At 35.7% G+C, this 22,808-nt stretch overlaps 1 protein-coding gene across 3 annotated transcripts in view; it reads right to left on the bottom strand.

Annotated features, from left to right (window-relative positions):
* Positions 1-22,808, bottom strand: part of LOC117983024 (roundabout homolog 2-like) — an 89,415-nt gene that overhangs the window by 3,146 nt on the left and 63,461 nt on the right. For all 3 annotated transcript variants that reach the window (XM_069499246.1, XM_034969476.2, XM_069499245.1), the window contains exons 2-10: positions 15,834-15,967; positions 6,516-6,845; positions 5,768-5,921; positions 4,011-4,141; positions 3,192-3,464; positions 1,679-2,995; positions 1,241-1,574; positions 982-1,154; positions 111-457 (exon numbers count right to left, since the gene is read on the bottom strand). In XM_069499246.1, coding sequence (XP_069355347.1) covers positions 111-457; positions 982-1,154; positions 1,241-1,574; positions 1,679-2,995; positions 3,192-3,464; positions 4,011-4,141; positions 5,768-5,921; positions 6,516-6,845; positions 15,834-15,882 — 3,108 coding nt within the window. In that variant the 5' untranslated portion in view covers positions 15,883-15,967. The remainder of the gene's footprint in view (positions 1-110; positions 458-981; positions 1,155-1,240; positions 1,575-1,678; positions 2,996-3,191; positions 3,465-4,010; positions 4,142-5,767; positions 5,922-6,515; positions 6,846-15,833; positions 15,968-22,808) is intronic.

Below are 22,808 nucleotides of genomic sequence, written 5' to 3'. Positions count from 1 at the left end.
ATATTTCATACATCTATAAAAATATATAATGCTGCAGATGAAACAAGAAATTAATAATCTGTAAGTAATAATTATTATACAACAAATATTATTATTATATAACTGCTTACCAGAGAACTGACGCACTGACGGGTGTTGGCTACTAGTGTGACTGAAGCATAGGCGGCGGGGGATGTTGCGGTTTTGCTCGTGTTCCATTCATTTCCATTTACTCTGGAAGTTGTTACTTCAGCATATTCGGGCAGTTGTTGGGTCACTTTGTCGTATTCGGAATTGGTTTTTTCTTTGCATTGACTCGTTTGATTGCCAGACATACACAGTCCAGGCTGATTTTCCATCCATAAAAGTGACTCAGTTTTCGTAACTGTATTTTTGTTGTAACAACTACTGAGTGGGTGTGATAAAGAGACCGCCGCTTTTATGTTCATCTGAGTTACTAAGCTTGTGCCATTTGAATCTACAATAAACAATCAACCATATATATTCCGTTTGAACTTGCATGTTTACTGGGAGATCGTATAAACTAAGTTAAGTAAAGGTATACAATACAAGCCACAAACAAAGTTAATAGAATTGGCTTAAAGGTAACTGGGTGAATCAACAAACGAATTGGCTCGAGGAAACAAAATAAAAAAACATTTACATTTACTCGGTCGTTATTTTTTGGATTTGTATCATTCCTTTGTGCCTGCCAACATGAATGCGAAATGAAAGAGATCCACTGCGCTAGGAAGAGAGGACTCGTGCTACCTTTCAACTTGAAAGTAATCTAGCATCCTCCCACCCCTCGCATGGCAAAACCTCCATCAAACAAACGCTCGGCACCCTTACCACCCTACGACACCCGTGGAATGTTTTTAATTTTAAAATACTGATGCAGATTCTAGGGAAAAATTTAAGTATGTCGTGATAATATGTCATTCTTATTTATTCCGACGATGAACGTTTAACTATTTTTATTTAAAAAAATAGTTTACATACCATAGATATTTGGGAGGGCTGATTTTTTCGCAAAAATGTTGTGTCTTCGGATATAAATAATGCCACCAATTATTATAATTTTGAATAGTACAATGGCGCCGATCAACAAGTAAAACCATGTTTCCATTACAAAATCTCCAGCAACAATTGAGACTTCTCCATTATTAGGATATCTAAAGCAAAAGAACATAATATTAATAATAATAATGAAGTTAAAAAAATTCTAATATTAATTATATTGCACAGTTATCTATCATACCTTGATAATGGATCTAATCCCACAGATCGTGAATCAATATTCAAGTAGACTTTTTGGCTAAAGGGTCCCAGACCAACTATAGTTTCTGCTGCAATTTGAACTGAATAACTAACTCCGGAGGTCAAATTAGTCATAATAAGGCTGGTAGCTTGATGAACGGTAGTATTTATAGCTACCATAGATTTGTTAGCTGGTATATCTAACCAATTTAAAACTACGTTGTATCCTACAATGGCTCCATTCTGTAAAGTAGGTTCTGGAGGATGCCATTTAAGATGCACAGTTGTTGAATTATAAATATACATTTCAATATTCGTCGGTGGTCCATCAGGAACTGCAAATAAAATAATAATATTAACTGCAATGTGAATAACAGTCTACATAAAATCTCTTATAGGCGTTTCTTGAACATGTAAATGTAAAAATACAAGAACCTACCATCATCTAGCGTTTGCGCCGCTCTGGAATTTGAAGGCTTTCCCTCAAATTTCTTATAAAAGGGTACAAGAAAGAATTCGTATTTCGTGTACTTTCTGAGCGATGTTATTTCATATCCAGAAACATCGTTGGAATGCAGAATAGTTTTCATTTCATACTCGATTGTTTGGTTATCTAAGGGTCTGAAGTAAATGAAAAGTCCTTCAAGGTAGTAAAAATTAAGTATTTCCCACATAAGTTTTATTGTTTGAGAGTCAATGGGCGTCGCCTCAATAAGTTCAACGATATTGTCTGTCATTATATTTTTTCTGTACTCAGTATTATTTGAAAATATTCGTCCCTCCCATAATGAATTATTGTCCTCACCAACTGTCACGGCCTCTGAAACTGGGCTCGGCCCTGACAGACCATGTGAATTTTCTGCCCTCACAATAAACATATAAGTTATCCCAGGAATTAGAGATTTTACTATGTAATGTGTCTGATGGACTCTTTTAGATACAACGACCCATCCTCGAGAATTTCGAGGAGTGTTATTTCCTGACAGGGATTCTTTAGAAAACATCTCCACTTGGTATCCAATAATAGAAGAGGAACCAATTTTATTATTTTGACTCCATGTTATAGTCACACTTGTATCTGTGATGTTATATATTTGTGGTTTCGTTGGTGGGCCGGGTAGAGCAGATGTATCAGCTGCTCTGAAGAAATGAATGTTTGGATTGGTTGGACTATCAACGATCAATACTCCACTCCAAACGTATTTTCCATGCTTGGATGAGGCGACACAAGTATAAGTGCCACTGTCATCTTTATCCAAATCTCTTAAAATAAGTGTTCCGTCAGCGGAAATATTTCTTCTATGATTTTGTATTAATGCTTCCCCTTCGAAATACCACGCAATGATTGGTTCAGGTGTGCCGTTGGCCGTACAGGGGAAAACAGCCATCGATTTTATAGGTAACGTTTGGTTAGAGGGACCGTTTGTTATGATTGGCGGTGGGCGGTCATCGTCTGACGTCACGCTTAGTTTTCCTCTAACAAACGAACTGCCAGCAAAGTTAACCGCTGAACAAACTATTGTGTGGCCGCTATCATTTTTATTTGTATCGTTGATTGTTAAAACAGTTACGCCATCGGTTGAAGCTGAAGCATGAAATTTTCCTTTGGAAGTGCCTGGTAACATAATAGTTCTATTGCCTTCTAAACTCCAGAACATTGTTGGCTCAGGTTGACCTGATGAACTGCAAGTATAAGTTGCAGCAAAGCCACTTTCTACAATAACTGAGTTCGGTTTCAATGTTACCGTTGGTGGATCTGGAACAAAAATTTATCTTTTTTTATCGTCGTAAAATTCATATTTGTCTGATTTCAATATAATTTTAATCTATGATATAAATTTTTTGTCGAATCGTTCAAGATTAAAACAGTAGGTAAAATTCTCTAAATAACATATACATAACAATAAAAAAACGTTTAGGAAAATTTATATTTTTCTAAAAACTTAGCTCACCGTAAACAGTCAAGTATCCACTCGCACTGACAGCACCAACTGCATTGTCAGCTTCGCATGTGTATTCTCCCTCATCACTTAGAACAATATTGTCAAGCCTGAGGCTCCTGTCGTCAAGGACTTTGACACGGCCGAGTGGCATGTTACCACCGCCGGCTGTCCTCCGCCATAGCACGTCAGGAAGGGGATCGCCACCCACTCTGCATTGGAAGGTTACACTTCCGCTGGTTTGTGCAATGACATCCTCTGGACCAGCGATTAAATATGGCTTAACTGCACAAAATCACATAAATTATCAAGAGATTCAATTATTAAAAGATCAAGGCAAACTTTTTTACAACATAACAAACCTACATAACCTACATAAAAAACAACAGCACAATTTATTTTATGCAAATTAATTGAACCATCTGGACATACTTGAAACTATACTGTATGTTCTTAAATCAAGTAATCCTTAAACTAAAACTAATCCTCAATAGATATAAAGACAAGGATCTAATTTAATGTTACCTTTCTTAATTTTTTTTTCTGTGACTTAAATACAAAAAAAGAAGAAATTGTATTTACAACCTGACATCTGCACCACTTGAACAATAAGCTAAAAATCCCAAGTGATAGAAGCGCCGAAGCAACAGGAGTAACAGAAAACATATAGGTATACTTAGTAATATAACATTACACTGTTCTTATTAAATCAACGCAGACTGCTGCGTGACCAATGAGTTACAATAAAATAAAATATAATTCTTTCTTATGCGTTTATCTTTATTTGGATTACCTATAGATGAGCCGTAGTACCTACAAATTATTACTTACTGTGTATTCTAAGCGTGGCGACAGCAGATTCTCTAGTGCCAGCCGCATTCCTTGCAATACATTGATATCTGCCAGCGTCAGTTTGCCTCGCGTCTTGTATTACGAGACTTCCACCGTCTACTAAATGCATTCTGAAGCAATAGCATATTACATACAAAACTATATTAAATAGGGTATTTTTACTATTCAATAATATTAAGAATTTCATTTTCATTGCTTCGAAGCAAGCTCAAAGTAACAAAGTCATTCAAATATTGGGCGGAATAATTCAATAGGAAATTAACATTTAATAAAGGGTCCGGTGAGTCAGAACTATTCAGATTTTTACTTGATTGCTTGTCGAGCTCTTCAAATATCCCCTTCTTTATGACTTTGATGTAGTCTCCCTACTGTTAATTATTTTCATGCTTCGCCATACACGGTGTGTACCCTCAAGATGTTACCTAACGCCATGCCTCATAAAAATTCATAGACAACGACTGGAAATGAATTGGCAATAAAACTTTTTGCAGAATTCAATTTGATGTTAGCGGAGATTGTTATTCAATAAACCGAAAATATGCCGCGTAACTCTAACAAAAAAGGTGCGATATTATCCTAAACAAACAACAAGTCATTTTTTACTCTCACCAGAGTTGACTTTTTATACTGTAACTCATAATCAGAATGAATACTAAAGTAGGTATATTTTTGATGATTTTTTTCTGGTGTGTGAAGAAATTTTTAGGTTACTATAGTTCGCGACAGGTCAAGATGGCAATCGGGGTATGAGGCGGGGGGCCCCGCACATCCACAAGTCACCCGCGCTATCCCGCACTGGGTTAGCGCGGGAGCTGTACGGGGCGTCTCCACCCCGATTGCTATCTCGACCTGTCGCGTATTATAACATCGATTCTACTTTCATTTCACTCACGGGATATAGAAATCATGTGACTTTATGCAGTAGAGATTCACAAGACTATCGCGTTTCCACCATTCCATTTAACTAGAAGTGCTCTTATCGACTACCCTCGATTCTACGTTAAGTGCGCTCTATCGAACTGGCGAGCAACTTTCATTGGATATCCCAAAGCTCCACATTTTAATATATCTGCCAACTTTGGCAGCTTTCCGCAATCCAAAAGTTTGTTACGAATGGTCGCTTAGTGCCCACATAAGTTATTCACTTAGGTTTGGATATTGAGCTGAGTTTGTTGACCTACTAAATTATTTAAAGAGTTGAATTTATTTTAGATATTGTTCTCCCAACCGAATCGGCCACGGTGGCCAATCTCCATAGTTCTCTATGACTAATCTCCATAGATATTATAGTGCACAAGCGTGTGTGCAAACTGCAAACACAGGTGCGCTCTGCATTACCTCACTGTCATAGTCCAATGAGATAGAAATCTGACACGAGAGATATCAGGCGCAGGACCGATGGCTTTCCGTGCTCTCCGAAGCACGATGATGAAACACTGTCAACTTCCTAACTCCCGGCTAGTACTGAAAACTTTTTAACAGAAAACCGAATACCTAAATATTTTTGCCCAAGCCGGGAACCGAACCCAGAACCTCCATTGTCGAGCATGCTAACAACTTGACCAATAAGGCAGGTTAGACATTAATAAGCATACAAAGCTTACGACATTCATCAGAAGAACATGGATCATGAGTCTCTTGGTGTCATGGGTCAACATGGGTCTCTTAACTACTGAGAATGGTTACGACATTACAAAAAAATATTTTTTGATGAAAAAATTATGGTGTTTAATTACCTGGAGTCACCATCAAAGTGTAAGATTTCTCTGTTCTTTTTCCAATACACTGTGGGTTCAGGAGAGCCTCTGGGCGGGGAACATTCTAGTATCACTGTTTCTCCTTGGGCCGTCTGGGTTGTCACAGGTTCCAGTCGGAATTCTTCACGAATAACTATGGAAATGACATCAGTATACATAAGAGTAGAAGTAAATAAATGTTTAAACAAGTGATTTAATTACTTAAAACACTATAAAAAATTAAAGAGGCGTGCCCGGGATCGAAATCCCAACCTCCTGAATAGTAGGCAGACGTGTTAGCCACTAGGCTATCAGGGCTCTTCAATAGAATACATTGATCTAATTCTACATTATGACTAACTTATATTAAGTATTGAACGAGACAGGTTGAGATGACAATCGGGGAGGGAACTCCTCTCGTTTCTCCTTTCACCAAAGGTTGCCTGGTAGAGATTGCTGTGAGCAATAAGGCCACCTTTGCATACAATTATTTTTTAGTTTTAGTTTCTGTAATAATTATGTAATATTTTTTGTGTGCAATAAAGTATTTCTATCTATCTATCTATTCCCTCACACCCGCACAGCCTATGCGCTAACCCGGTGCAGGCGGGCGCGTGTGACGTGAAGGTGTGCGGGGCGTCCCCCCACCTCATACCCCGATTGCCATCTCAACCTGTTGCGTACTTATAGGTGCTTACGTAAGATGACTATTAGGATAGTACCGTACCATAAGTAGAATCAAACTTACCAGCAACGTGCAAAGTAGCATTACGACTCCTAGCTGTTCCATACGGATTGGTAGCTTCACACCAATACACTCCTGCATCTGAATGGGCCCTCCCATGGGTTGCTCTTAAGAAGAACAGTCCCCCAGCTGGTAGGAGGCTCCTATGGGTATCAGACACCACAAGCACTCCACTTTTGTACCATCTTATCGTAGGTGCTGGGGATCCACCAGCTCGACAGTTGAGCGTCGCGGGTTGGTGTCGAGCAACCGTCACGTCTAGAGGCTGCTCGATGATGTACGGTGCTTCTCCGCTACTCATGTAGTCATCGCTTAGACCTCCATCTACGGAACCTGTTGAGAAACACAACATTTTTAATAAAGACAACGAAACTCCTAACATTTTTGACTAGGTTTGAAGATTATTAAAAGTCTGGCTAATTTATGCGCGATTGCGTTTGCGTGAATTTACTTAGATTATTTAATAATCCCGTAAACTTCCTAAAATTCTTGACGTAGACTAGGAACGAGAACTTACGTGTAAATCTTTAATTCTTCAGTTTAATGTATATGTTAATTCAATTAGATCTGACTTTTAGGCTGACTGTGCACTCTACGTAAAATGTGCGAGATATGCCTAAACTATATAGTTACTAGGTAGCCCCTTAGTGCTACGATAAAATTTGTTAAAAGTTTGGATATCCGTCAAGACAGCGTTCATAACAAACATTAATTAATGGCCACTATAAAATTACTTCAAATTACAAATATTGTTACAACAGCGAATCGTTACAAACATACTTAATGAAACTCCACTTCAGTTAATGCTAGAGTACCAAGGTATTATTTTAAACTCAGCCAACAATAGACCACGGTAGGCTTCCACATATATTAATAATGGGTGGAGTGCGTCATTCTCAGCTACTTTAAAGCGGTGCACAATAATAATGAGCCATAAACACAGGCTACGGCCTACGTCCCCCAGGATCTCGTATGGGAGTTGGGACCCTCACTATTTTACTCTGTTTACAACGAACGAGCGCAGATGTTAGTTTTTGACACTTGAATTGATGTACATCTTTTGTGCCTCAGGCTATTATTATAGCGAAAACCTATCGCTGAAAAAAAATTGCCGATTTCGTCCAATATGAACCGATACTGGGACTCAATATTCTGTTACAAAACAAGGATTGCCTCTATTGTGCAAAATAATTGTGTTTATTTATTCACGTATTACGATTTGCAATTGTGTGGTGCGGTGGTAGAGCTAATCTATAATTGAATCTTGAACACATTTGTTATCTTTCGATTTTTTGCTCCCTTGTTGATAATCCAGATTGCTTTATTTTTACTTGACCTAATTTTGGTTTTCTTTTTATAAATCTGTAAGCAAAACACGTTTTCTTCCCGCTCGATAAAGTGTGAAATATCCGCTACGGATTGGATTTGATTTTCGGACTTTCAAGTTTCCTGGCCGTTATTGAGCTATATCTAATGCTACATATTTTCAGAGAACTACTTTAAATTACACTCAGGTACACATGACATATCCATTTATATGTGCTCTAATGAACTGAAAAGCGAATCCAACGAGATTCTGCATTTAACTTGATATTTATTCTGCAAGTTAATGTTTATCTTTAGTTTATAAGATGGAACGTTGACAAAACAAAAATTAAATAAATAATTTATTAGTAGGGCCTGTTTCAAAAATGGCCAGATAAACATTATTTAACGATTAACGAATAAATCTGACATTTTAACAAATTCCCAATACAAGAACTGTCATAACGTCAAACTTATTCGTAAGATAAAGTTTATCTGGCTATTGTGAAACAGGCCCTTTAGTAAACAAAAAGCAATATTGTTACATAATTACATATTCAACTACCACTTTATACGACAACGTAGATCATATTATACAGCAAAAAGAGACCAAAACGATAAAAGATTTAGCCACGTCCATAAAATATTGTTTATTTTGATCTCGATACGTTATTTTATCGCACATAAAACTAAAGTTTATAGCTTGGCCTTGCGTTTGAACTATCGATAAGTAGGTATATAGGACGGAAGAAAATCCCGATGAGATATCTACAGCGAAAGCCCATAATATCATAATCTATACTTATAGTAATATCCTCATTTTCTGATAAAACACGGTTTTTTTACTGTGCCCGAAATGTTAAAGTACTTAAATTACATACTTAATTTAATACGAGTATAGTACTACTTTGATGTTACTTTTGGTAAATGATAAAAAAAATGATTTAGACACATTTGTTCAGTTACTGTAAAATAAATATAAAAATAATCCAATGATTAGATAGTATTCTCTCAAGCATAAATCAAGTGATATTAAGTTTCAATAAGTAAGTTATGGAAATCTAACAACCCAGCGACAGAGATATTAGTTTCTAGAGAGTGTCTACAAAACTTTATTGAGTTTCATTATTTTAATCTTAGATTAAAGATTGACCAATCCTTAATCTTAGGAGCATAAAAAACAAACTGCGATTATATGGAGCGCGCTAAGAGCAGTTTGAATTTCGAAGGAGACTCCTGAAGTCATGATGGCAGAAAAGAACTGGACATAAACAACTAAACAAACTGCAATTTCATCGAAAAGTCCGCGTGGCGGCTTAAATGTGAAACCCGTGTAACTATAACCGTTTTTTATTTATTTTTTTCGCGACGCGTGTCAACATGTGCAAGTAGTATAAATTAGCTGGGGGACATAACGCTCCCTCGCAAACTTTTTTAACAAAGATTTTTGAACAATGGCACATAACTACACGCGTGCAAATGAAAATCACTCCCTTTGCCGTTAGGCCTCTTCTATGTCGCTTGTAACTATGAACACACTTGGATTTGGATCATTAATTTGCTGCCAGCGATCTCTATTGCTGCCATTAAATTTTGTGTCATTCTTCGCTGTTTTCTTTTACTATTTTCTTAGATACTTATAGAAAGCCTCAGAAAAATCTGTGTTTATTGACCTGTGTGATTGTGTGAAAAGACACGACGACATTCCGGCATTCCGAACTAGTGGTAAATTAAAACTACCTGACTATTCATAAATACTTGTAAAAAGTTTACATGAATAAAAAACATTCTATTCTATTCTATTCACTATACACTAGAGTAAGACACTCGGTGTATAAATCGGTGTACTTACTGTTCTACACTACATAATGTTAACACGAGATTTTAATTATGTCATTTGATTTGCAGTTGCAGATAGGCACATTTGGTTCAAAGACATGAAAAACCGTCATTGAAATATTTCTACAGTTGGAACATGACTGGCATTTTCCAACGCCGCGCTGCGCCGTTTGAACTTCGCGTGATATTTCTTCTTAAATTGATAGCTTTTTGTGCTTTAGGAGAATATAATTACTATTGGTTCGGATATAAAATCAGGTTAACGATCCTCTTCAGTAGCTATTTCTGTGAGTCAAAGAAAGTTTGGTCTTGTATATAATTGCAACAAACATGTCGAATAAGTTGATCTCAACTTTTTTGTTTGCAGTAAAATCATTAGTAGGTATACGAAATTTCTTTTTTATTCAAATTTATATTAATTTAATTTAACAAACAACGCACAGCCTAAAGGCCAGTAGGCCTGGAAATTTAAAAGGACATATTTATAACTAGCTTACGCTCGCGACTTCGTCCGCGTGGACTACACAAATTTCAAACCTCTATTTCACCCCCTTAGGGGTTGAGTTTTCAAAAATTCTTTCTTAGCGGATGCTTAATCATAGTAACTATCTGCATGCCAAATTTCAGCCCGATCAGCAGTAGTTTGAGCTGTGCGTTGATAGATCAGTCAGTCAGTCAGTCACCTTTTCCTTTTAAATATTTAAATTTAAAAGGACAAAAAGATGTAAATCAGCACGGATGAAATCGCCGGAATAAGTTATCTCACGAATTGATTTTTGTATTATACAGATAACCCACTTTTTTCTAGGTATCAAGAGACACATTCAGATCTTATTTCCTAGCATCAAGTATTCGTACCCTACGTAATTCGATAGTCGTTGAACTTCGAATATCTAATTCTAATGACCGTGATTGGCTCCCTAAGGAGGCAATCATGATTTTTCGAATTTTGAACACGTGTTCAAATTTTGGGACCCTCTGCCCTCTGCAATGTGACGCTGGCCCGTTATTACGCTATTTTATATAATAGAAACATTTGATAATTGGCGTCATTTAGCAACATTTGCTACTAACGACGAATATTCTCCTGAGCAAAACTGATTTATATCTGCTAAATTACTGGATGCATAACCAAGTAGGTACCTATAACTCATATCTGTTCTTTTATGTTTGGGCACGAACTGTAATCATTATTTAACAAACTTTACTTTCGTGGATTTATTTATACATTGCGACGGATAGCTGTTGAACCGATTCATATGGAAGTCTGCACATAATAATAATAATAATAATAATCTATTTTGTACGCGGGCGTGAGAGTAGATGTATATCCATAATAATAATAAAAAATATATTTATTTAAGAAAAAATATTTACAGGTTACACAAATTCAGGTATAATCATAAACTCGAAGCTTGAGTTTTTCCGTATACCGAAGCCGTTAACATTAGGTATCTACACGTCACACATATCTTATTAAAAGCTAAATAACAATACTTATAAACTAACAACATTGAACCAAATGTACGATATTTTAAAACTTATATTTAGTAGGTAAAGACGCAATTATTAAAATTATAAATGAATGTAGGTAGGCAAGTAAAAAGTTCGTTACCGCAAAGCGGAGTACCTAGTTACATGAATTTGGTTACCATGATAATCATAATCATCATCATCGTGATCAACCCATAGCCGGCTCACTACAGAGCACGGGTCTCCTCTCAGAGTGAGAAGGGTTTTGGCCATAGCCTACCACGCTGGCCATGTGGGGATTGGTAGACTTCATACACCTTTGAGAATATTATGGAGATCTGATGTTTTCCTTCACAGTTCACTGTTTAAGCAAGTGATATTTAACGCACATAAATCTGAAAAGTTAGAGGTGCGTGCCCGGGATCTAACCCCCGACCTCCGATTAGAAGGCAATAGAACATTATAATTTATTACTATGAATCTGCTGATTGTGAATTGATATTGTTAATTGTTATTAATATTAATACCGAGTACAGATTTTCATTGACATTTTTAAACTCCTCAATCACAATTCACAACTGAAAGAAGATAATATATTAATGTCAGTTATGAATTATATAGTCCGTACAAAATGACATCTCACGCGCCATTTTAACTGTATGGGTCAATTTTCATGTCAAAAGTACGGTTCACCTTTAAAATCAGGACTAAAATCGTACTTTTGACATACATGGATGTACTACAATTATATAGTTATAAGAATTATATTTTTACTATCTGATGCCCACGACTTCGTCCGCGTGGAATTAGGTTTATAAAAATCCCGTGGGAACTCTTTGATTTTCGCGGATAAAAAGTAGCCTATGTCACTCTCCAGGTCTATCTACACCGATGCAAAAAATCACGTCAATCCGTTGCACCATTGCGACGCGATTGAAGGACAAACCAACAAAAAACACACTTTCGCATTTATAATAAGGGTACTGATTGGTGGTACAAAACAATTCAATAAGTAAATATAAGTTTTTACATGATTTGACATATTTTCTTAAATATCGAGCTAATAATAGCTCCAAGTTCAAGAAATGTCACGGCTAATAAAATAGCACTTAAACTTTACGATGCAAAAAACAAAACACTGTCACACCATGTGTTGAAAATTATTTAGCCATCTTTACGCAACGGATGGTCGGATTAGCCTAATATGAATTTCGTGAGTTTCTTGTGTTTATCTTGCGAGGCGTTCTTCTAATGTAGGGACAAATTGTTTACACAGTGTCGTCTTTCATAGGATCCCCTTACCTGCGTAAAATGGGAGCAGCCTTCAAACAATCGGACATAACCGATTTTGCTAGCCGTTGCCAAATCATCGACTAATTTTGAGCTTTATTTCATAGAAATAGGGTTGAAAGGGTAGGAATTTGGAATTTGGCAAAGTAAAGTTTCAACGTATCGGGAGCTGTAGCCATTTCTCTTGGAGTTTACGGAAACGTTGGCGACAGTTGTGATGTTTCTTTTCTTCTCAGTTTGTTTTCTCAGCATTCCGACGCGTGGACAGTTGAAAAAATATAGACATTGATAGTGTATCCTTGATAGTGATATTTTTGATATTTTTATTCTACAAGAATATACTAAGTGAATGTATTTTGATAGCGAATGAAGATAAAATTAGAACAGTGAATATAAGTTTTAGTGTTCAATAATTTTAAAGATAACCACTACTACAAGATGACCACACCAAAAGGACTTATGAGCTTATTGCGTTTGGATAAAACAGAACTTAGACAAGATGTTTTATACTCTAGAATTTTATTGAATATAAAATGTTTCGTCAACAAGCCTGAAACAGAGCCTCTATTGAAAGAAGTAAAGTGCATATTCACATGAATTCTAACAGAATATAGCCTTTACAAAAAATACATAGAAATAACATTTTAGCATTACGCAATCACAGATTTAGCAAAAACGAGCAAAACGTATATGGCGGCACCGAAAACACTTAAGCAATCTGTTTTTATCTGCTTCTGAACTGTCTCCATTAATACCGGCAGATAAAAGGGTATAGTTTGCAAGCTGAAAGCTATCTGATCGGATAAGTGCTTAAAGCGACACAAAAAATATTTTAGCGATCGACCGTCCAGATAAAGATTTGCTTGTTAGCAGTGACATGTGTATTTAAAAGAACGATTCTCAATGATGAAGAGAGGTTCCTGTTGGCTTACGTCGAGTAGGTATAACGACGTATATTTCCGACCTTAATTTTGTGATTTTCGATCGTAACCTCTAATTTAGTACTCGCGCTCTTTTGTTCAAACTTCCGTTTCTATGCATTCAAAACAAGTTTACTGCTAGAACTATATCGATGCTTTTAAATCGGATACTATACATACAGTATATATTAGTAATAGGGGTCAAAATGTGTCAATATTCATAAAATAAGAGTCACTTTTATTCAAAGTCAGATTGGAGATACGATTCATTTTTCAAATAACATTATCTCACTGAGTACAAAGACTTATGAACGCGACTATTGTATTCGGAGTACTTCAGGCGATTGATTCTTTTTATTTTCATTTTTTAACCATATTTCACGCAGCATCCATCACACATTAGACACAAAAGATAGGCGTCGTTTAACATTAGCTTAACTTCTTTACGCTTTGATAACCGCCTGGGGTGCGGCGTTTTTATTCATCGATTCCCAAGCCACAGTCTAAAATAAATACTGTAGCGTGACTTCTCTTACTGGAGGATTATGCATCATTCTATTTGGTAAGTTTGTAGTCTGTTCCAAGTTCGGTTGATTGTAAAATATATGCAATAGACAGATGCGTCACTAAATCTCTGCATGTGTGTTTTGTTAAACTAATGAGTTCTGTCAATAAGTTACGCTTTCTTTTACATTTTTATAGCACCCAAGAGATTCATTAGTAGTAGTAGGTTAGACATGGTTTTTATCACTTATGATCTTCTTTTTAATAGTTTATGGGGGCAATCTAGCTATGTATTCATTTTGGTATTTTTTATTATCAACGGGGCTAATTTTAGCACTTAGCACAAATACTATTTGCGCCAGATATTTCTAGACAATTATTATCGGTGACTAAAGTTCTAAATTATAAAATTTATTAAATCTGTCCTTATTCAGAAGAACTCGCAATACAAATAATTGTTTCAATTAGTCATTCTGAAACGGCATAATATTTGAGGTAAGCAGTTAGCATACAATATATTTTTCTAACGACATAAGTGGTGGCTCAAATCCAAGATGGTACGATGTGGCACTAAATATCGAATTGTGCGTAGGGCTGTCAACTCCCAACCCTTGAAAAATACTACCTTACGTTTAAACGTTTTGTAATGTGGATAATATGTAGGTATACAATTTATCATTTTCTATCTCATATCTATAGATTACCTAGTGTTGACTTGATTGTTTTTGACCGATTATGCAGTTCGATTATTGTGTAGGTAATGTTAGTAATTATTATAACCACTTAGTAAAATCTGAAAAAAATATAATTAAGATCCAGTTTCAAATATTATAATGATCATAGATTCCTAATAATAAAGTTGCTCATTATAAATCGAAGATACTAATTTGATTTGAGCCATTTTAGATCAGCAGAACCAAAAGTTATTTCCTGTTTGTTGTTGTTTATACTCCTCGGATTCTTTCGTGGTAAGTTGACAGCCCTAAGATAGTCCGGGGGAATGTAACCCCATGGGAGGGCGACTATTAGCGCGACTTGAACTTTGACTTCACCATGAATTCTTTATTCCTACGTAAGTACAACATATGGAATGAGTTTTTGATGGAAAATATTATCTTTGTTTTCTTTAATCAGTTGATGGACTTGCTTCAAAAAAAATAATGTACTTAGACTAGCCTGATCCATCATGACTTTGTTCAGGTGAATTTCTCAAAACATTTTCTTAGTAAGGAGTCTACTTTTTGAAGAGAAGATACATACAGAATCTTAAGTTTTTAGACCCAGCGATTTGAGGTCAGTATTTCAGTCCTTTTATGTAGATTTCGTAGACTATGTTGTTCAAATGTAGGCATAATTAGTAAAATATGGAAAATTTACTCTTATTGTGCTTTCTAAATCAAATCAAAATTTGTAAGGTCTACATCACCTGAGGATGCTCCGGGTCGGAGTTAAACGCACGTTGCGTTTTGGAGAATTTGTGTGGTTTTGCGTGGTGTTGGTAGTGCGTCTGACTTGGTGGCTTACTTTTCATGCATGTTTAGCAGTAAGGTGGGCGGTGCATATCGCATGCCGCACGTTGTATATTGCATTCAATATTAACTGGCGTGTTTCCACTTGAGACCGTCATCATAGCAATATAATAAAACAATATGATTACATTCGACATGCCACATAAGCAATTGGGGTAATAAACCAAACACTCATAGAGCCCATTCATTTCAAAGGGGCCGGTTCAACCTTATACTATTTTTGTTGCGTGTACCAGGTTTGATACTTTTGAATTCACACGCCACGACTTAATCCTATTGTTATTGCTAATGACGGTCTCAAGTGGAAACACGCCAGTTAATATTGAATTCACTATACCATAATCTTGTCTGTTTTGGCAGATTATACAAATTAAGCTTATTGTTCCTTTTATTCCGCAAAGTACCGCATGCTTTTATCCAACATTTGAAAAATCCCCAATGTAAAAGTTAAATAAACTTACCAAGACATAAGAGTCCCAGGAGAGCAGTCACCGCAGCCAACGATTCCATACTGGCAGTTCACTCCCACATATTCAATCTTTCCAACTCTGTGTATCTTCGAATCAAACTTCTAATCATGTTTCAGCACTACCATCTGAAACAAAATATTATATTTTCAGAAACGTTATCATTGATACTAATCCATACTAAAATTATTTATCAATGAAAAAGTGTATGGCTGTCTGTCTATTTTACGACTCCGCTTAGCCAGTCGGGATTAAATTTTACATAGATTAGCTCAAATCCTGGAAGCTAGGTACTATTTATCCAAAAAAGGTAAGGTATGCACTGTGCTATGTTAATTTATTAGACTTCTGTTACTTAAAAGATATCTTATAGCTGTATTTGAATTATTACGTACATTTCATTCAAGGCATATGAAAGCAAGCACAAAGTCACTTTCTCAATTTTCAATTCAAATGAAATTACGTTACGTACACACACATACATAATTATTATTATCAAATTTCCCAACCGCTGTCAAACCTTTAAAATTAAATTACGCAAACAGACGTTGATAAAGTAGCGGACACTTCCCGGACTGGAGATTTAATGTAAACAATTTTATAATATTTATTTGGAATACTAAGGAGACTGTAAACATCTGTCAGAGTGAGATTTGAAGCTCTTAAACTTGTCGTGGAATAGCTTTCCGAATTGACTGCACATGACGCAATGCTTTTATTTCATTCCAAAGGTCTATGAATGTAAATAAATAGAACTAAAATGCCACGTTTGACTTTATTTTTTTAAAACTTCAGCTTTTATCATATAGAAATATTCACTCGTAACTATTTGTATAATTTATAGACTACTATCTAGACTAGATGATGGCCGCTACTTTATCCGCGTGGATATATAGATAATCTTTTGCATTTATAATATTAGTATGGATATGGACTATGGACCAATATTAATAATTAATTATTAATTATTAGGTATATTGGTCACAGAAATTGATATTAAGACGGTGTCCAATGTAGCTGCAGCAGCTCTATTCATCACTAATACATGACGGATTATGTCATGATTTATAGACCTCGTGGAATAGTTATTAATTAATATATCTAATATTAATTTGATAGCTACTACCGTTACTCTTATTAATATAACTACATAATGACATAATAATTAATACCTGTTGTTCTACAGGTATTTGCATAAATACATAGACTGCCAAAATCATAAACCTTTTTTTAGACATTGCCGTAGTTGGGTAAAAACAAAATAAACCCCCAATAATAACGTCATGTCTTGTAAAGTGTCACTTTTATATCATGCGTTTTCGAAAATAATATATAGAATTATTTATTATTTTTCTTCTACTTATATAAAAATTGATTGACATATCCATATTCCATATACGGGTTTACCAAATCAATGGATATTGACATTTCCTAACCCTTTCAGTTACCGCAACCTTGTTATTGGAATTGGAAATAATAATTTGTATATAATTTATTTTCAAGTGGACTGCGTAATTTATTCCAAAATATTGGAATATGATCTCTATCGCAATAGTGGTTACCATTAATTTGTAGATAATGAACACATTTAATCTAAAGAGATGTGCGGGTAATATCTTTATCTGTAACCCTTAGAGGATGAGTTTATTGGCTTATATTGTTCCACGAATCCATGACCCTGATTTAACTTTTGACTGGTTAAATTGCTTGGCTCAATTACTTTTGATATAAACTTCCGTCATATTACACTGGCCTAGGGGCAATATACGTTGGAGTTAGATTATGTTATTTTCACAGGTATAGGCATACCTATCGCCTGACCTGCCGAATGTTGATATTCTTCAATTTTCTATTTTATTCTAACATGCTTGTTTAAATTAAATCCTACGAAGTTAGTAAGGATTTTTATTGATTTAAAAATCTTTACACAAAAAATAAGCAACACTTTTTATTTCAAAAATAAGCTGCTAAATAGCGGGCACCTACGTTCCACGATTAATACGATAATTTTAAATTATCGATATTTGAGTTTTTAGCTCCACCAGTTTAAACTATGTTTTATCTGTCAGTCAATCACTTTGCTGCTTTATATGTATACTTAGATAGATGTCTTCTAACTCTTTCATTATAGAATGACATGGGAAATCACTTAATGAAACCAATTTATTATCATTTAAAAGCATATAAAAAGAGTCACATGTAAAAGCACTCATAAATACATCTGCCTTTTTATAACATTGTAATATTTTTTGTCCACGTTTTATAGGGTAATGATAAAAATATCCTCAGTAATAAGATGCTGCAGTAGCCGCCGGAGATAAGGTTGGGACACATGTTATAAATATAGGGAGATTACGGGACAGCCAATAAATTTCGCCTGGTATGTGATAACGGACGAAGTCTGGACTTTATAACGAAAATATTTGAGATCAACATGAAATATTATGGACCGCTCATATCTAATCTGGAGCAGCAAGGCTAATTTTATGGTGATTATGTACCACGAGATGAGTAATGACCCACTGGAGACACAAGAGCTGAACAAGTTGCCAGAACTGAGAATAGGTGCACGAAACGCCATTTTCAACACTGAAAAATTAAAAATACGACATAGCAAGAGATGATACCATCGGACACATCGCAGAAATGCTGGAGATGTCAGCAGAAGCTATAAAGATCCATAAGACATTGGATTTGTAGGTTTTTCTGACAGTTTAGTCATACTCACTGCTTGACGGACTGAACGAATAATCTAGGGACATGGGAATGACTGATGTTCTCTGCTTCATCATTCATATATTACGGAATCATCTGATGCAGAAACTACAATCTAAGTGGTGAACCTCCAAATATGTTATGAAGACTATCAGCGTGTAAAGCGAGGCATGCAGCTGTAGGTACAGTCAGAGCCCAGAGGTCAAAACTCGTTTAGCACCTTAATGATCAAATTCGCTTGCATTGCACAGTACAGTTGCACGCACATCTGACTGTTTGTGTGGCGTGTTTAAAGAAAAAGGTCATAAGTGCGAGTGGTTTTTGATGCAATAGTTTGGCGGAATTGCTACTCGAATCCTAAGGCCGACCGTACATACCGTGGCAGAAAATAATGTTCATCAACCTTTAGAATAAGATTTCAGCTTGGTAGAGGGCTGGCTCTGTCAGTGTCACTCATACCTATGTGACATTTTGTCGGTCTCAATGACAGAGACCTTTAGAAAACCTCGTTTTCTAAAGGTCGACATTATTTTTTGCAGCGTACTGTATTATGTATAATATGTTACTTCAATGAGTAAGAGCGTACGTTTATAGCTCAATAGCGGAGCCTCCTCGAAGCTTGTCTGTCCCGGAATTACAGCGTAACATAGCTCTAAAATCACATCCGAATCCTACCGCTAGTGTCGAAATAGATAAACTAAATTCGTGCTCATATTCGATTTTAATCAACAGCAATGAGCTGAGCTACGGTAATTCACCGGATAATGTGTTCGAATGGAACTTCATTAGTCTCATTCGAATAGGAAATCGAATCGAAAATTAGATGCTGTATTGAATTTTAGATTGGCAATCACTAATTATTATTAAATCGTTGATTATAATTTTGGATTTTGATCTAAATATTCAAAATGAAAAGTTGACTGACTGATGACTGATCTATCGACGTACAGCTCAAACTACTGGATGGATCGGGCTGAAATTTGGCATGCAGATAGCTATTATGACTTAAAAATCCGCTAAAGAAAGGATTTGAAAATGAAAGACCAATGCCTATATTTTTAAAACGTTACAAAATCTCTTCACTTCTTATCATCATCATCATTATCATCTGATAGATGTCCACTGCTGGACACAGGTAGCTTGTAGGTAGGTTGCCATACGCTATACGGTCTTGTCATCTTGTGCCACCTGAATCTAGCAGCTCCCTCTGATTGGTCTTATGTAGTCAATCCACCTAGTGGGAGGATCTACCAACGCTGTGCTTTTCAGTGCGAGGTCGCCATTCTAGCACCTTGGGTTGGGTGGGACCCCAACTGACTTCCTAGTTCTTACCCAATCGCTTACTACAAGAGTTGCAAATAAAATACTTGTAAAGTTTAGTCGATGTTTTTGCTACTAATCTGAACGGTATTTTAATATACGAGGCTTTATGAAAATAAATTGATTCTAACCACTCAAGGAGAAAAAACAAACAATTGAAGTAAAACATTGCTGTGATTTCCAAGTTCAAACTTTCATAGAGTTCTCACGAGACACAGATGCTCTTAGAAACAAACGGTTAACCAAAACAAACGTGGCCAAGGTTAAGTTTATAATTTATTGCCACTTGAACGATGACGGGACGGCAGTTAACCAAAAAAGTGTATCGCTCAATTCAATAAACAAAGAGCTCTTTCGATTAGAGGCGGGCGCGCCGAAATGATGTGTCTAGATGTGAAGTAACTACCTATTCGTTATACTGTGGGCATGATTGAAGTATACATTTAACAAACTTAATATTTACTTCAAGATAAGTTTTAAAAACCAGTGACAGTATAAAATGTGAACCAGGCAGAATATTGGAACTGAAGTAGAGATGGAAAAGGAGAGTCTAAGGGTGCGTTACAGTACACCATGATGTTTATGATTTGATCCAAGATCAGTGATTTTAAATCTTTACACATTTATATTTTAAAAAAAATTAGTAACTGACATAATATCAAAGTACTTACAGCTAAAACTGCTGTGACTAGATAATTGAGATTTTAGGTTTCCTTTATAATTCAATTTTCGGAAATTCCACCCAAGCGAAGTTGGGGTGGCTCACGTAATTCCAATTAGGTATAGCCTACTAGATAATGCCCGCGATTCGTTCGCGTGGAATTAGGTTTTTTAAAATCTCTTTAATTTTCCGGGATAAAAAGTATGCCTATGTATTTCCCCGGGATATAAGTTAACTTTGTACCAAATTTCATTAAAATTGGTTAAACTGTTTGGCCGTGTAAAAGCCTAAAAGCTAGCAGACAGACACACTTTCGCATTATAATTATTAAGTTTGGATAGTGTAGATTCATTTAGAAAAGTTTAAAAGGAAGAAGTTTCAGTACCTGTTACAAACGTTAAGTTCTTTGTTTCTTATTGCCTCTATTAGATACATCTTACTTCAATATTGTTAATACTAAAGCTCAGGCTACAATGACATCGTTAGTGGGGTGATGACACTCAAAAACATAATGTGACTGTTGACATTTAACTTTCGAGGCGCGACATAGAGATAACTTTAGCAAATGCACTAAGCTCTGGTCTTCATCGTGTTTATTTTTCACATACGGCTAGCTGCGTCAACATAGTTTATTAACATTCGAGATTGTGTGCGGAGCTGGTTAATATAACTTGAATGTGTACCGCATGAAAACATATTTATTTAAACGGATTCCTTGGAACATTTAAAAAGGAAATGTGTCTAAGTAGCTTCAGAGATAGTTGTAAAAATTCATGTAGAACAAATACTTAAAAATGTCTTTAGCCCAAGAATTCATGGCTGTCCAGCATGGAATCGCAGCCAATAAGAAGCTGTTGGCGTCATTCCACGTGGGCATTATTTGTACTTAATAAAAAAAACATAAATTATCCACTGCAAAGTTTTTAAGTGATTCAATTACACGTCAAATTATTAATTAAATTAAATTACAAAATAAAATCAATACTTATAATATCAAATATAAATGAAGCTTTGATAAATAATAAATAATTATTGCGTAATAATTCACTCCTTAAAAATTTCGCCATTGATTCTCTAAGTATAATAGTTATTTTGTGAGGTATTTTTTTCCGTCTCTCAGCCTATAAAGCTACAGAAGCGCAATATTTACTAACACCTACTCAAGACTTTTTATTATAAGGTAAATGTCCTCGAATGAATTATGCTAACATTGAGTAAATTCTTTAACAGTAGCCTTAAAAGTAAATAGAGAACTCTCACGAAACCTGCGCCTACCGAGATCACACGCGGTGATTTTATACACGTGAGTGTTATTGTAAAAATAAATGAAAACATGCCTTTTGAATAATGTTTGTTTTGACGACGGCTACCATATTTATGGTGGAGTAGCGAGTGTCGACGTTTAAGACCCACACAAAGAAGGATTGAAAGGAGCCTTGTAAAATATAACTCGCTCCCATTTTGGAATTGATTAATTGTAGGTTGCGATGCGAGAGCTTCAGTCTCTATGATCTAATATTAAAAGAGCTCAAACGCCTATTTGTCGTCAGTCGAGACATTAAAAGTTAGTTTTTAATTGTAACCGTCATTAATCATTGCGTTGATTTAAAGTAACGATCTCGTTGATGGTCAATTGGGATGGGTGTTGATTTGTAACACCATGTTCGGGTGGAGGATTAAGCTTATTGTGAATTTTCTGTGCACACGCGTTGGTGCGTGTATCACTAAAAATTGCACAAGTTTTTACCAAAGTTTTTGACAAAGCATCGCTCGTCTCACAATGGACTATTTTTGTTCGTGCGGTCTCAACTGACAGTTCGCGTGATGTATTGGGCTTTGGTAGAGGATTATTTTTACCCATTTCACGAAGTTTGCATGCATCTATTGTGTATGCCGGAAGCGGCATCACAAAGCAGAAACGAAATTACTGGCGAGGGTAAATTTTTTGAGCCTATGAACGATTGAGGATTAGAAATAGAATAGTAAGTAATGTGAAGATATTATGAGCTCACGAACTTCTTTATGTAGTCAATTGAAATTTTAGCAGCCTTATTGCCAAAATGTAAGTACTGAGATTTGCCAATCAACTGATGAAACAGTACGATAGATGCTGGTAGACCTAGGTATAGAAGTTAATTCTAGGGCTCGCACCAATGTGGAATATGGGTGGATGTTTTCAGGGCCTATTAGTATCATTCTCGAACTTACCTACATTTAAACTCAATATGTGCAAGCCAATAGTTGCACAATTTAGAAACATTTGTTTTATTAAA

This window comes from Maniola hyperantus, chromosome 6, assembly GCF_902806685.2.
Source record: "Maniola hyperantus chromosome 6, iAphHyp1.2, whole genome shotgun sequence".
Classification (NCBI taxonomy): Eukaryota; Metazoa; Arthropoda; class Insecta; order Lepidoptera; family Nymphalidae; genus Maniola; species Maniola hyperantus.
This window is presented reverse-complemented; position numbering and strand designations above follow the sequence as displayed.